Below are 15347 nucleotides of genomic sequence, written 5' to 3'. Positions count from 1 at the left end.
CACTAATCTTCCTAATACCCAGTAAACACAGTTGCCCAGGAGGCAGGTAAACCAAAGGGGTGAATCCGAACTGACAAATTCTCATGGATTGCCTTACTGTGAATGGGCCAGTTTTTTTTTTCTTGTCTCTGTATCTATTACAGACGTTATCTTCCAGAGCCTCCTTTCCTTAGAGCCACAATTTCTTTAACTTCCAGGTTGGAAGACTTCACGTAGGATTAGGAATTGTCACTGTGGTAGAATCAGCTGCTAGTGTGCAAAGGTTGGAAAATGTTAGAACTTTATTTCCCAGAGTCCCTTGCGGTTAGGAATTTGTTGTGGTTGAGGCTCTGCCAGTCAGATGCACCTCATTGAGACTTGGATATGAGAGCCCAGCCATATGTGGAAAGAGGGAGGGTGATGGGGATGTGCGCTTGCTTGTGCAGACTGTGCCATGGTCCTGGGGCAGCCAGCTGTGGCGATGGCTCATGCAGCAGGCAGCTTCCTGAGCCAGCAGCTCCTTGGCGGCCCAGTTCTGTAGCATGGGTTTGGAAGTCATTCCTGGAGTCAATCTAGAGTCACTTCCTTTAACTAATCAACTCCCCTCCTTCATTAATACTCCTGTAATAAATCCCTCTTTGTAAACTTGCTGATATAATGCTTCAGCCGCAAAGCTATGGTTTGTTTTACATTGTTCATTTGTTGACTGAGATAAAATAAAATGGTTGGAATGTTTTCCTTGACTTTGATTTTATTATGGATTTCTTTCTACCAAAGCCAGTTTTGAACTATCCTGTTCTCTTTTGCATGCTTTTCCTTGTGACTATCGATAACCTTATATTGCACTTTTTCCCAGAGTGAGATGGAAGTTTTTCCCAGAGTTATATTGATGTGTCCAATCATAAAAGTAAATATTCCAGGCCGGGCGCCGTGGCTCACGCCTGTAATCCCAGCACTTTGGGAGGCCGAGGCAGGCAGATCACAAGGTCAGGAGATCGAGACCATTCTGGCTAACATGGTGAGGCTCTGTCTCTACTAAAAATACAAAAGATTAGCCGGGCGTGGTGGCGGGCGCCTGTAGTTCCAGCTACTCGGGAAGCTGAGGCAGGAGAATGGCGTGAACCTGGGAAGGTGGAGTTTGCAGTGAGCCGAGATCGCACCACTGCACTCCAGCCTGGGTGACAGAGAAAGACTCCGTCTCAAAAAAAAAAAAAGTAAATATTCCATCTTCTTTGACCTATTTACTTGGAACAATGCTATCTGCCAGTTCATGGAATTCATATATCACCTCTCCATAAAAGCATAGAGTACTGTGTTATTAATAAGCATATAGCATGTGATGCACATATACCCGGAAGCTTCTAACAGGCACAAAAAAGGGCTAGGAGAAACATTTTGCATTGATTGTCTGTCAAGACATCAGTACTGACACTTCATTTTCAACAAAAGTGCACTGCCCCGTATATAAGTCATGCCTACCATATTTCCTGACATCCGGGAGTTGACTTAATAGATGCTAACGTGATGTTATTACCAAGGTGTCAAGCTACACCCTCTCCTCCTTTGATTGGTTCTCCTAGTTCTGCCTTAGGTTTGCTGACACTTTGCTATGAAAAACGGATTCAGACATTGCAGGCATGCAAAGTGCTGGCTAGAAAAGCACTGATTTAACCGGGCAAAACTGTGCCCAGTAATTATAAACTTACAATATATTCCTGTAGAGCCTTCTCCCAATCCTTCAAGTTTGAGTCCTTCATATAGACACAGCTACAAGGGCAGAACAGTTAGAGAAGTCAGACTCCAAGCCTGAATGAAGAGTGTTTTCTCATTTTGCCAGTTCTGTGAGAAAAGCTCTGCTGTGTGCTGGCTGCCCAAGGGCAAGCTGCCTCTTGGGGAATAAGCATTTCTGAGGGAACAACAAACATTCTGTCTCAAATTTGGAACTAAAAACGAACTTTATTTATCGAGGGCATGGGGATGCAAACAATACAAAAATCAAAAGCTTATCTGGTATTTAACTTTTCTTTCTCTGCTTGTCAAATGAGAGTTAGATTTTATTTTTACATTTGCTAAGGGTCCTGATCTGCTCATGAAATCCTTCTATGGGGGAAGCTGTGGGGCAGATTTCCTAAGTGACCCTTTGGGACAACTTTTATCAGGGAGGAGGGAATTGCTCATTTCTGCCTACTTCTTTCCCTTCTGCTTCATGTGTACTACAAAATAGTCATTGCATGCAATGGTGAGGCCTGCAATTAGGGAAAAGAAGCTCTGGAAGCCCACTTTGCCATCTCTGCACTGGTCCAGGTCCTTCATTATTTTGTCCACAGCCAGAGGGTCTTTTTGATTCTGAAAAAAAAAAAAAAAAAAAAAAAAAAGAACAAAGGCAAGAAATACCAGTCAAAGGTTGCAACGATGAGCTTATTTGATTTGTACTGCTGAGAACTGTGTATGTATCTCCCAATTACTTGAGCTCTTGTTTTAGGTCATAAGCAACCTTTGGAGGTCATCTAAATGTATTTTTTTTTTTTTTGGCTTGAGGGAGCATTTCAGTAATTTCATATTTAGATTCTGCCTAAGAACCACCTAAGCTCCTCATTTTATGGTTTAAACTTACATTCTCTTATTAAAATTTTATTCCTAATGGCATGGTCAAATCCCTTACAAAGGAAACTCCTTATGAAAAGATATTTATGATTTAGGGAGTAAGTTTTGGATCACTGTTCTATGGATTTTAAAGAGGTGTTAATGATGCCATGGGTTGTTCTGGGTTTGGAGAAGACAGCTCTCATTCTTCTTGGCACAGCTGAGGCCAAGCTATTGTGGCTTCATATCATATTAGCCACGTGATTCTGAGTGAACCACACAGCTTAGTGAGCCTTTGTGTATCAACGCTGAATTGAGGGTGTTGGGCTATAATGTTTCTAGAATCCTTCCATTCTTTGAGTTGGTAAGTCTATGTCATCCTATACTCTTCGCTGGATGTTGTATATTGGACCAGTTTCAAAAGGAGTATGTGGGATGGAGTCTTAAACTCCCCATGACGCTCAGTGCCTGGTAAGAATGTATGGAACAGAGATGGGCAGGCAAGATCCCCTTTGCTTTTATCTTGCTTACATGGTGATTGGCTTCAGCACTCCTTTTTGTAGTGATGCTGGTCAGAAGCGGTAAGGTGTGGTTTTTCCTGTAGGGTCCATGCCATCAACCAGAGAGAGAAATATGGCCTATTTGAGATTGTTAAAGGGCTCAGGTGAAGTATTTATGAATTCTGATGACTATATTCATGAGTGAGGGAAATGATACGCAGTGTTTCAAGTGTGCTAGATGTTCCTAAATTGCACTCAGAAATTCCTAAAAGTATAGCAGCAGCATTTCCCACATGAGCACTGCAAACTCCTACTCTAGCTAAACCTGCTCTGTGCAGCTCTTGGTGGGTTTCAGCTAATTCTGGCCTCACCCTCAGCTTCCTGGCTGTGGTCAGAATGAGTGAAATCTGGATGACATAAGGGGTCTACTTTAGAAACAAAATGCTCTGTTAATGCAGTGAGTGTAGGTGTTTCCGGAATTATGACTCTGTGCCTGGAATAAATTACCCTGCCATGTTTAGTGCTCCACACTACATATACCCTTTGTGTGTCTCATGCCACAAAGCCTTTAGGAAGAAAGGGTCTGTGTCTTATGTGATACTCACTCTGGCTCCCAACAACACTCTTAACAAGTGTTTAGTGTACTGAGAATGCCTTTGTCCATAGGACAGGCAGGCTTACAATGAGCACATTTTGTCCTTGAGTCTTAATGCTTGTCTTGAATGATTGTAGAAAGTGAAAGTGACCTTGCAGATAATTAAGTCCAGCCCTCTCTAATTTTACAGGGGAGGAAACTGAAGACTAGAGAGCTGAAGCAATCTGCCCATTGTTAGTTAAGGCAGAGCCAGATCTTCTAACTCCTGGTCTGGGGCTGTATCACAGGACTCTACAAAAGCAGAGATAGCATTAGGTAATAACTGCAGCGCTGAGAGAGTAGTTAGGCTATTAATATCTGTTTATTTAACTGATATTGATGACATACGAATTATAGCATACTAAAAAGCCTCATCTGTTTATTTAACTGATATTGATGACATATGAATTATAGCATACTAAAAAGCCTCATGTTTATTGATTGCAGGAGTCAGGGGCTTGACTAATGTGCTATTTACTAGGTAGATGACACGAGGCAGGACCCAACGTTTTACCATATCTCCTCTCGCCCTTTAGAGGTTAATGCATTATTCAACACAAAGCACAGAAACAATCTTTTCAATCTACCACAATTGTGGTAGGGAAAGAAGGACTTGCATTTCAGTCTACTATTTTGTCATGCAATGTTTCACCTTCAGTTGAATTCAGCAGCCACCTCTCAAGAACCTGGAATATAAAAGGACAACTGTGCCTTGTGGCCCCATGTCCTGAGTGACGTATCTGAGCTGATGGCAGAGTCCTCTTCTAGGCCTTCATGCATCTCTCAGTCTGTCAAAGGTGAGACATAAACTCAAACTGCTCCTGTGTTATCAGAGCATTATTATGTGAAAAGCAGTTATTTCTGCAGTGATATGTGGCTTTTATTCAGTAGATGACTGACACTGCTCCTTTGTAGTATTAGAAAAAGAAAAAACAATCTCTTTATCTGAAGAGATTTAAGAAGGGAGATTTGAGTTGCTCAAAATGGAATGTGACCAGGATGTGGCATCTCCACCACCAGGTTTTTGGACCTGAAGGTAGCCATTTTCTGGTTGGCTACTCTTTTGTGAAAAGCTTTCTTTCTCCCAACTCTGTCCCCAACATCGTCACAACAGACACAGATAACCAGATGGAATTTTCCAACAAACAGCTCATATTGTGGTTATTTGTATGCAGTCTTATTTCACCTGCAGACTGTAAGCTCCTTGAAGGTTGGGGCTGTGTCTTCATTACTTTCTGTTTCCTCAACAGTATCTTACAAATAGCAGGTACTCAATACTATTTAATAAATGAATGAATGAGGTCATTCATTCATTCCTTCAGGTGACTACATTCATTCATTCACTAGTGGTGACCTCCAAAGGGAAGGGATGGAAACAAGAAGGAAAAGGAACCAAGGCCTAGAAGCATTGACTTTTATGTCTGGTTCTTTGTAAGCCTTTCAACACTTACTTCCAAAAATCCAGGGAACTCCTTTTCCATGAGCACTCTCAGGTCCTCCTTTGTTAAGTAGCCTTTATCCCCAGCGAATTTGTGAAATGTAAACATCATGGTTTCCATGGCGTGTTCCATTTGAGATGGCATTTTGGTGTGGTCTGTTGAAGCCTATTAAAGGATGTAAAGTAACAGGGTCTACATTAACTTTTTTTGGCAGACTTTATGCATGAGTTTATTTTTTTTAAATTGAAAGATAAAATTATATGTACTTAACGTGTACAACATGATGTTTTCAGGTATATACACATTGTGGGATGACTGAATCCAGCTAATTAACATTTGCATTACCTCACATAGTTAGCACTTTTGTGGTGAGAACACTCAGCCACTCTTTACTATTTGTCAAGAATACAATATATTGTAATTAACTATAGTCACATTGTTGTACAGTAGATCTCTTAAACTTATTCCTCCTAACTGAAATTTTGTATCTTTTGACCAACATCTCCTCAACATCACTCCAGTGCAATCACCCCAGCCCATTCTATTCTTTAGTTCTATGAAATTCAGTGTTTAAGATTCCACATGAGTGAGATCATTTGGTAATTGTCTTTCTGTGCTTGGCTTATTTCACTAAGCATAATGTCCTCCAGGTTCATCTATGTGGGTTTACGTTAACTTTTAAGCCATATGTATTGCCAGCCTTTTTAGGATAATTGGAAGGATGGAGATTAGATCATCCATCTGATCCTCTCCAGCTTTAAAATTCAGTGAATGAATCTAAGAACCAGTCCACCCCAGTTTGGGTCTCTTGTTGGTAGAAATAGACACCTCAGATACTGGTGCTGTAAATAAAGGGGTTTAGCTTACTCCAGCTAATTTGCATGAATAACCTAATGAAGAATAGAAACTCTAATCATTTAGAAAAGCAAGATCAGTGTTCCTCTTTTTTTTTTTTTGAGATGGAGTTTCGCTCTTGTTGCCCAGGCTGGAGTAGAGTGGTGCGATCTTGGCTCACAGCAACCTCCGCCTCCCAGGTTCAAGCGATTCTCCTGCCTCAGCCTCCCGGGTAGCTGGGATTACAGGTGTCCGCCACCATGTCCGGCTAATTTTTTGTATTTTTAGTAGAGACGGGGTTTTGCCATGTTGAGCAGGCTGGTCTCAAACTCCTGACCTCAGGTGATCCACCCACCTCAGCCTCCCAAAGTGCTGGGATTACAGGCGTGAGCCACTGTGCCCGGCCCAGTGTTCCTCTTTTTAACTGACAAAGCACCTACTGAAAGAACAGATAGTTCATAATTTCTCTTGGCACTAGTAAATGGGATTCTTAGATATGGCTGATACTAACAATCCACACAGTCAAGTCTGGTGAATATGAAAACTTCACCCTTCTAAGCTTAACGTGGTAACTTGGTTCAGTGTGATTCTAGGGTTTAGAAATCTGCTTACAAATGAATTTATCTGCTGGGTATATATGTATTCTTAGTGAGTCTCGTGTTCACCAGGTGAGTGCAGTGGACAATCTCGGTCATGCAAGTCCGTTCCTGGTTCATGCCTTCTCCTGCCTCAGCCTCCGAGTAGTGGGATACAGGACCCGCCTGCCCGATAATTTTTTGTTTTTTAGTAGAGAGAGTTTCATGTGGTCTCGATTCTGACCTCGTGATCTGCCTGCCTCGGCCTCCAAAGTGTGGTTACAGGGTGAGCCACCTGCCCGTATATAAACTTGTTATTTATTGCAATAAAGACAGTTGCATCTCTGGCAGTAAAATGCAGTTGCTCTACCCAAATAGAAAACTACTCAAAGTCCATTGTCTAGTTCACTTGAGAAGCAACAAGTAATACTATAACCTAACTCATTTGAGGGCCTCCTATGTTTTTAGTGACATTAGACAGATGAGCTGCTCTCACAGTCTGGGGTACAGTGGGAGAGCAACAGCTTTCATCATGAAGCGTTTACAAGAAAGGAAAGGAAACATGTCAGATCATTACATTTGGGTATAATGAACTAGGGGTATATGTCTCATCAAGACCCAGTATGTGGTACTTAATAGAACCTCAGTGAATTTTGGCTTAATTGGAAGGAAGCATTTGGTGAGAACAGATAAGCTTTGGCTAATATCACCTAAAATCACCACTGGATAGGAAACAGGTGAATGTGAATGGAGACTGTAATATAGCACTAAAAAATAAAAATAAATAATCACAAGAATAGGCTTTGAGCTTAGATTGAAGGGCTGGCAAATTCCTCTGCTGAAGAGCTCTAACAGGAACCTGAGACATGCTTTGGTCTGGTTCCTATCTCTGAGAGAGGCCTGTTCCACACTGATTCTCAAATGCTACCTTTTACAGAGGAGAAGGAGGAGTTGGTAAACATGAGGATTGAGCAATTAACACTTAAGAATTGTAAATTCTACCCCTTAATCTCCAGAAAAGTATGGGAACCAGCAGGCCAAAGAATGCTATAAATCAGAATCTGGTATGAGTCATCTGAAAGGCAGTTAGTTATCTTGGAGAGAGCTGCAAATTAATGCTTCAAGGTCTGCTGTCAGATGAATTCCAGGGGAACCACACCCTTTTCCTTCTCTTCTGACACAGCTCAGATCTGGCTCATCCCCCATCCCTCATATGAGTTTCAGATGGCAGTGGGCTTACAGAGAGTCTGCCTTGCCTGGACTGGTACTCCAAGTCCAGCAGTTTAAGAGAACTGAACTGGGCGAGTCACCTCTGGGAGAAGGACGTGGGATCCCACCCCAGTTCTTAAATAACTCAGGAAAGGAGTCAGACACCACAGAGGTTCAAAAATACCTGTGCTCAAGTTCAGAGCAGCAGAGCACTTCAGATCAATTCCCAAAGATCTCAGAAATTGGAACTGGGTGGGGTACCTAGTTCACTTTTTTCAGATGACAGGGCAGAAGGAAAGTGCAGAATTAAGAAAGGGAATGCAGCAGGGTAAGGACCTCTAAATTTTAAAAAGACTAATTTAGGAGCTTCTAAGAAATACAAGTTGTCAGCTGAGGAAATCCTGGCCACCCTTGAGTATCTTCTTCAAGAGAGCAAGGTGAGTCTACCTCACACTGTGTGAGTGCTCAGGTCTGAAGTCACTAGTCCCATGCCTCTCTTGCCCACAGCCATTATGAAGTGATGGAGCTTCCCTCTCTGAAGTTACATCCTTCTCCCACTGGGTCTTCCCCTCCCCTCCTCCCCCAGCGGTTTTATTCAGTGGATGGATTGTGAATATTGCAGCCAGCTGACTCCCTGTGTGTCCAGTAGGCCTTCTGCAATAAGGATGCAGAGGAGGGAGTAGCCAGGAGGTGAAAATAGCATTGAAAATCAGTGGAGAAGCCCTTGTCTCCTCAGTACAGTGCCCCAAAGGGCACTGACCAGGGCCACAGCAAGGAACTCTGTTTTGAAGAAGGAGCTGCACACTGGCTTTAAAATAAGACAAAGGAAATGGGGAAATGTTGTGATTAAAACTCTGTTCTCTTGGCTAGAGGATGAATCATGTAACTCTTGTCTGAGTGCAGCCAACGGTTGCCCAACTGAGTCAGCCCTGCTGGCCCTCCGTTCTTGGGTGGGGCTTGCCTGGGTAGGGCTGTCTGCAGCACTGACTGTTAGCTGCCAAAACTGAAGTTCTTCAGGGACTTCAATCTGGCATTTCCACCCTCACCTCGCCACTCTGCAAGCTCTATTCCTGGGCAGATGTGGGCTTCCTGCATCCTAGTTAGACACACTTTGACAGGAGGGCCTTGGGGCTGGGGCTGAGGGGCAGCAGTGTCCTCTTTATCCCCAATAATGTACTCTTGCACCTGAAACATTCAATTCCATTTAATTGTTTACTTGTCTGCCTGAGATTTAAGCTTCTCTTGATCAAGAACTACAAATTATTCTGCTTTTATTCATGGAGCACTATATAACTGCTATGTGCATAAATGAACCACACAATCCCTTGGGCAGTAGCTGAGGTGCAGGTGTGATTACCCAGGACTAGGCCGAAAGCCTTGTAGCTCAGAGCTCAGGAGGACAATGTGAGAGCTGGGAACGGCCAGGAAAGGGGCCCCAAAAGTGTTCAACTATGAACGGAACAGTAGAGTACACAGGAGTGCACATTCCATATGCAAAAGGAAAAATATGTGTCCTGCTAAACAGGTCTAGTCAGAATGACAATGACTGTGCTCCTTCTCTTCTAACACTTGCTGTTTTCTCATGTTTCATTCATCCCATCTCCTACTTTTTGCTTTTCTAGTGCTATCTCACTGCTGAGCTCCACAGGATATAACAGCCTTGCTGTCCACTCACCTTTTATTGAATTATTCTATTCTGATGCCTATACATGCCCTCTACATGTTTGTCTGAGCAACAGATCTTAAGAAGGGAGGCTGAGACATCTTTCTCTGCATAGTTTTCTCTACGGAAAACAATTCTGGACTCCACAAATTTAGTTACCATAGGAGGAATTCAATTTTCCACTTTTGGTTCTCCCTCCCTGAGCACCTACTTTGAATGTCCCAGACATGGTGTTAGGCACGAGGGTGTTCACACACACATACACACACGCACACACACACAAAGCTCTCCATGGTGCTTGCCTTTGAGGAGTTCACCAGCTAATGGAATATTATTAAAGCATTTGGCCTGAATTCTAATTATTTGTGTTTCTGTTTCTTTCCTTGCTAGGTTGCAGGTTTTTTGAGCAGGGTCCCAATAGCCAGTGCCCCAGCCCTCATAGAGCCTGCTCCATGAATTGTTAAGAAATTGATAATGATGTATTTTGGTTGTCCTGGGAGTAGCAGGCAAGCAGGAGTCCTCCTCAGAAAAGTGTCTGCTCCTTAACAATCTCAAATGTTTGTTCTGGACCTATGCCTAGATCCCGGCTGCAGTTTCAAAGAGGACACTTCTGAAGAGTGAGTCGGACTTGCTTTGCTCCTCTGTATCTTGTCCATACCCTAGTTTTCTTACAGCCCACCCAGAAAATAAACGGCAGGGCGTCAGTAAAAACAAACATCTGTTATTTAAAATATGTTTGAGGTTTCCTTCCTTTTGCTTTAGAAATTTTGGAGTTTTTAAAATTGAACCCAGAAGGCATTCTTGAATTTGATCTCTGAAGGGAATTCAGAAAAAATGAGTTGAAGCAATGGATCTGGATCCAGGCTGTCTCTCTCACCTCTCACCAAATAAAACTTGCTCACTAAAGAACTGGGCAGCAAAGGAACATTTCAGATGCAATTCAATAGGAAGAAAGAACTTGGAAGAAACCTCCTCCAATCTAACCAACTACATGAATTTTTCCTTAAAGAATGCTTAGGCATCAGCCTAATCAGCCAACACAGCTATTGTCACAACTGCTTTTAGTTAAATCCTTTGGTAGGATGGGTGGTACTTATTTAGTAAAGGGACAGAAAGTGCTGAAAATTGTCTAAAAGAAGTACATTCTTTCTTTTTGCTTTTGATGTGGATTCCTAAATTTGTTGAGTCCCCAGAAAAATGAGAAACTTAAGATGTTAAAATTTTAGTCCAGCTTCTCAGCACTTTGAGTGCTAATTTATACATTATAACCCTGAAAGAATTCCATTGTTTCTCGCAACTTTACACTTTAAAAGACTGGACTGTGTCCAAGGGTATACCAAGTGGGTTGTGCTCTACAAAAATCACATTTTTTGAACTGTCAGTAGAAAGCAGGGAGGCACACAGTCTCGGCTCCACCCAGCTCAGGCCTGACCTCACTGGAGTGGCTGCTTAGGAGGCTGGCCAGAGGCCAGCACAGGGGAGGAAAGGGGCCTATATGATGTGTCTGAGTAAACCTAAGAAGAGCATCACCTAGAAAGCAGGGTGAGACCCAAAAATTGCTTCATGCTCAGTAGACCAAAAAAATTGGAAGAACCTAAATAAGAAACTCCAAATGGTGGATCAAGGGCCACAGTGAAGAAACTACCCTCTGGCTGTGAAGGAACAAATATACCATTTGGAAGGGATGATTAAACAGAAACTGGATAGGAATCTGTGGGGGCAGGGCCGATGAAGAAACTTCCAATAAGTTATACGAACTCATTCCCACTCCAACCCCTGGCATTATCTTTTGCAATTTGCTGAAACATGTTGGAGGCAAAGATCACCGACTGGGTGTTTCCATGAGCCTGGCCTCACCTAAAACGCACAACATAAAACTCCACTCCTGGAGACTGAAACTCAAGCTTCTGGGGAAAAATATCCGCAACAACTGCAAACCTCTTAACGGGAAAGGCTACCTCCCAAGCAAGGCTGAGGCAGGCTGCCAGGCGCATACTGGCCGATAACGAAAAGCGGTCTCGCCAAGGCCCTACAGATCTAATTACTGCCCTCACCTGCAGTTCAGTCGAGGCCTCTCCTGCAGACTGGCGGCCAGACCAGGTGTGACTCACTTCCTCTTGGAAAATGCCCTCTGAGATGGCACAGTTCTCCTTTTCCTTCAGGGAGTGTTCTGTCCAAACCATCCACCGAGAGTATCTGCAACCGGCCACACCCACATGGTCTCACAGCTGAGTCACAGGCCTCAGACCACTAGGAGAATCCTGGAGCCCTTTGTGCTAACCACGCCCTGCAGAAGCTCCCGCAGGGACGGAACTGGGTGGGGGCAGAAAACGGGGTGGGCTTAGTGCATCCCAGAATCTGGCTTAGGGCTCCCCTGTGCTGGCCTGGCTTGGAGCGCTCTGCATTCCACCCCCAGCCAACAAGGCAGAGCTCCTGGTTTCACTTAGGCAGAGCTGGACTGAGGCTGGACAGGGCAGCAGTGTCCACGGCTAGGGGCAGCGCCATTCCTTCGGCCAAAGCACAGGTGGTGAACCAAGTACCAATGGCACGTCTGTCTGTCTCACTGCACCGGGCCAAATTAATCTACGATTGGAAGATCCTTCATCAAGCCTGCTCTTCCTCCATCTCTTTCTAGTTCCACTTATTAAGATAGCAAGGAAACCCTTTCAGTAGAGAAACCACGTCACACAGGGCCCTCTCCCACAAACCCCAGCCAAACTGCTTTAGAAAGAAAACAAGTGGACCTCCTTCCCTCAGCAGGAAGACCCTTCCCGTCGAGCAGACAACAGGAAGCCCCAACCAGAAACGCCTGTTTGGCCGACGGACTAAGGGCTACGGAAGGGACGCCCCCAGCTGCCTACTCATCCTACCCGCGCCTACTTGGGCCGTACAGCCGGGAGGAGGCTACGAACATGCAGACCCGGCCTGCGGGCGAACCCACCAAGAAACATGCCAGCCAGGGCAGGGTCGTGCAGGAAGGATTCGGTAACCCGAGAGACGAGTGGGAAGGCAGGAAAGGTGGGAGTAAAGCAACGCAAACATAAAGGGAGGAGGGAAGAGGTTCAGGGGCACCAACATCACGGTCCCCTCCTAAAGAACAAGTGCCCCCTCCTCCGGTCCTCGTGGGTCTGGGGGCGGCCGCGCTCGGGCCGGGGAGGGGCACTGCTGGCCTCGTTTGGGTGTGGCCCGGAGCACCGAGCAGCGGATTCCCCACCAGCCGCTCCCCGCCCAGCCCCGCGGTGCCCCGGACGCCCCGCGAAGCCGGGTGCAGGGGTTTCCCCGGGCAGCAGGTCCGGGCCTGGGGACCACCCAGGAGGGGCGCGTGGGCCGGCGGGGCTCACCTTGGCCGAGGCGCGGCGGACGCTGGGCTAGCTGGGCGAGCTGGACGCGGGGCGGAGAGGCGAGCGCGGCGGGCTGTGCGCCTTCCTTAGTACGTGCGGCGGGTGGGTAGAGGGAGGCGGCGCGGGAGCGGGAGGAGCCTGGCGAGCGCTCGGCAGGGCGCTCCCCAGTCCTGTCTCCTCCCCCTCTTCCTGCCCCCGACTCCCCCGACCCGGGGCGCGCGGCCCACGCCCTGCCCTTGCTCCCGGACCCGCCTCGCTGAGGCCTCGCCCGCCCCAGACAGAGCGTTCTTACAAACTTCTCTTCAGTAGGAACGGTCCTGCTCTCGAATATTTCAGGGCATCCGCACCCTGGGCCTGCCCTTCCTTTCGGGTTTGGTTTTAGAAAGTGTAGAAATCAAAGAACCCGGCCGTCCTGCGGGTGGGGCACGCTGTCGCAGAACCAGAGGTAACCGGCTCTGCGGGCACCTACGGGTCTAGGAATTACTTGCTGGATGACCCTGCAAGGAGTGGCACGTGGAGTCCTATCGACCTCAGAGGCACTATCAGATTAGCCCTAGGAGGTCCATCCGGGGGTCTCGGCGGCCTGCGCCAGTGGAGGGGAGGCACCTCCCCAGAAGCCGGGCTCTCCGCCCCACCGGCCCGCGAGGTGCCGCAGGGAGGGTGCTGCGGTTTGGCTTGTCAGCACCCAGGGACGTCACAAACCCTTTGTTGAACAGGTGATTTACTCCTCTTTGTGTGGCGTCACTTGATCGATAGTTCAGTTTCAGTATGGCTAATAGTGTTAAAAACTGGCCGGGCGCGGTGGCTCACGCCTGTAATCCGCACACTTTGGGAGGCCGAGGCGGGTGGATCACCTCAGGTCAGGAGTTCAAGACCAGCTTAGCCAACATGGCGAAACCTTGTATCTACTGATACAAAAATTAGCCGGGAGTGGTGGTGCGCGCCTGTAATCCCAGGAGACTGAGGCATGAGAATCGCTTGAACCCGGGAGACGGAGGTTGCAGTGAGCCGAGATCGCACCACTGCACTCCAGCCTGGGTGACAGAGACTCTGTCTCAAAAAAAAAAAAAAAAAAAAAGGAAAAGAAAAGAAAAAGGTTAAAAACTAAGTTTCCAAGGCATTACGCTGTGGTCTTTAAAAAGTCCTTTAGAAGAATTTTCTGGAATAAATTTAGAGAAAACCTAAGTGTTTCCTAGGGGATGCTTACCAACTCCTCGCCCCTCCCCCCCGCCCCCTTTTATTTTAATTGCGACTTAGGGTTAAATACAAACTACTAGCAGCTGTTGGTGGAAAAGAGCCCAATCCCAAACTCTGGGGTTTTCCTTTGTTCCCAAGGGAGGCCTTGGGAGGAATGAATGATCCCAAAGGAATGAGCAGACTTGGGGAATCCTCCAAGTGCCACCTCTGACTAATATTGGCTGTTGCCAGGAAAACCCAACTTGGATTTCAGCTATTACTTTCCCTGCAACCCTGGTGTTGACTTTTCAAGGGGACAGCTCTTCAAGATCTTCCTGTATACAGTACTTCCCAGTCCCCAGGTCACAGTCACCAGTGGAGGAAATCTCGGATCCCTTTTGTTGCAGGGCTTGCGATGCGACTGGGTTTAGAATGGGAATGCCTGGGTTTGCATACCCCTACTCATCTGATTTCTTCATCTGGTCCACAGACCTTAGGAGTGCTTTAGTGTATGTGGTAGGCCTGGGAATTCAGGGATTAGAGAATCAGTCTCTTCCTTTGAAGAGTTCCAAGTATTGGGCGTTAGATAAGCAAACAATTAAAATCCAGTGTGCATAGTGAATGGTAGAGGATACTATTGGATACTAGGAGAACACTGAGGAGGGGCTTCCAAGTCCTCTTGGAGTGGTCACAGAATAATTTCTGCAGGAAGCAACATTGGGTAGAAATTTAAAAACAACAATAACACTTATTGTAACTTTTTAATCTGTACAAAGATTCCATTCTAAGAAGGCTTGGAAAATATATCAATGTATAAAAAAGATTTATAAATACATGAGCCAGAGATAAACATTTTCATATTTCTAGTCTTTTTATGCATATGTAACAAATATTTGCATAATTGTGATCATACTGATTATAAAATTAAGTACAGTCATTCACTGTGTAACAATGTTTGAGCCAACGATGGATCACATATTCAACAGCGGTTCCATAAGTTTATAATAGAGCTAAAAAAATTCCAGTTGCCTAGTGAGCTTGTAGCTATCTAGCGCAATACGTTACTCATGTGTTTGTGGTGATGCTGGTGTAAACAAACTACTATGCTCTCAGTTGTATAAAAATATAGCACATACCAATTATATGTAGTATGCAATACTTGATAATGGTAATAAATGACTATGTTACTGCATTATGTATTTACTACACTATACTTTTCATCATTATTTTAGAGTGTATTCCTTCTACTTATAAAAAAACAGTAAAACTTAAAAAAAAAGTTTAAAAAACAGCGTCAGGCAGGTCTTTCAGGGGGTATTCCAGAAAGGCATTGTTATCATAGGAGATGTGTGTTTTTGCCCCGAAGACCTTTCAGTGGGACAAGATGTAGAAGTGAAAGACAGTGATATTGATG

The 15347-nt window shown here is 45.3% G+C and overlaps 1 protein-coding gene and 1 pseudogene across 2 annotated transcripts; one reads left to right on the top strand and one right to left on the bottom strand.

Annotated features, from left to right (window-relative positions):
• Nucleotides 1–1925: 1925 nt before the first annotated feature.
• On the bottom strand, nucleotides 1926–13416 carry S100A10 (S100 calcium binding protein A10). Of its 2 annotated transcripts, XM_058439270.1 has the most exons (5): nucleotides 13050–13416; nucleotides 12758–12842; nucleotides 11471–11612; nucleotides 5148–5300; nucleotides 1926–2325 (listed from the first exon to the last, which is right to left on the bottom strand). In XM_058439270.1, the coding sequence occupies exons 3-5, from the start codon at nucleotides 11597–11599 to the stop codon at nucleotides 2164–2166; spliced, it is 444 nt and encodes a 147-aa protein (XP_058295253.1). In that variant the 5' UTR covers nucleotides 11600–11612; nucleotides 12758–12842; nucleotides 13050–13416; the 3' UTR covers nucleotides 1926–2163. The 2 variants fall into 2 exon arrangements, with proteins under 2 accessions (XP_058295253.1, XP_032010489.1); XM_032154598.2 differs by lacking the exon at nucleotides 13050–13416 and having other exon boundaries at nucleotides 12758–12956.
• The window catches only part of LOC116467929 (neuroblastoma breakpoint family member 6-like), a 37897-nt pseudogene continuing 35913 nt past the window's right edge, over nucleotides 13364–15347 (top strand).

Source organism: Hylobates moloch, unplaced genomic scaffold, assembly GCF_009828535.3.
Source record: "Hylobates moloch isolate HMO894 unplaced genomic scaffold, HMol_V3 SCAFFOLD_5, whole genome shotgun sequence".
Taxonomy (NCBI): domain Eukaryota; kingdom Metazoa; phylum Chordata; class Mammalia; order Primates; family Hylobatidae; genus Hylobates; species Hylobates moloch.
The sequence above is the reverse complement of the archived record's forward strand: the minus strand, read 5'-3'. Positions and strand labels throughout refer to the sequence as shown.

Excerpts from the sequence above, each read along its gene's own strand:
- S100A10 (XM_058439270.1), bottom strand. The coding sequence starts at position 11,599 with ATGGTTTGGACAGAACACTCCCTGAAGGAAAAGGAGAACTGTGCCATC. Across the intron at positions 5,301-11,470 it reads AGGCCTCGACTGAACTGCAG|GCTTCAACAGACCACACCAA; the intron begins GTGAGGGCAGTA and ends ATCCTTTAATAG. Across the intron at positions 2,326-5,147 it reads AGTTCCCTGGATTTTTGGAA|AATCAAAAAGACCCTCTGGC; the intron begins GTAAGTGTTGAA and ends TTTTTTTTTCAG.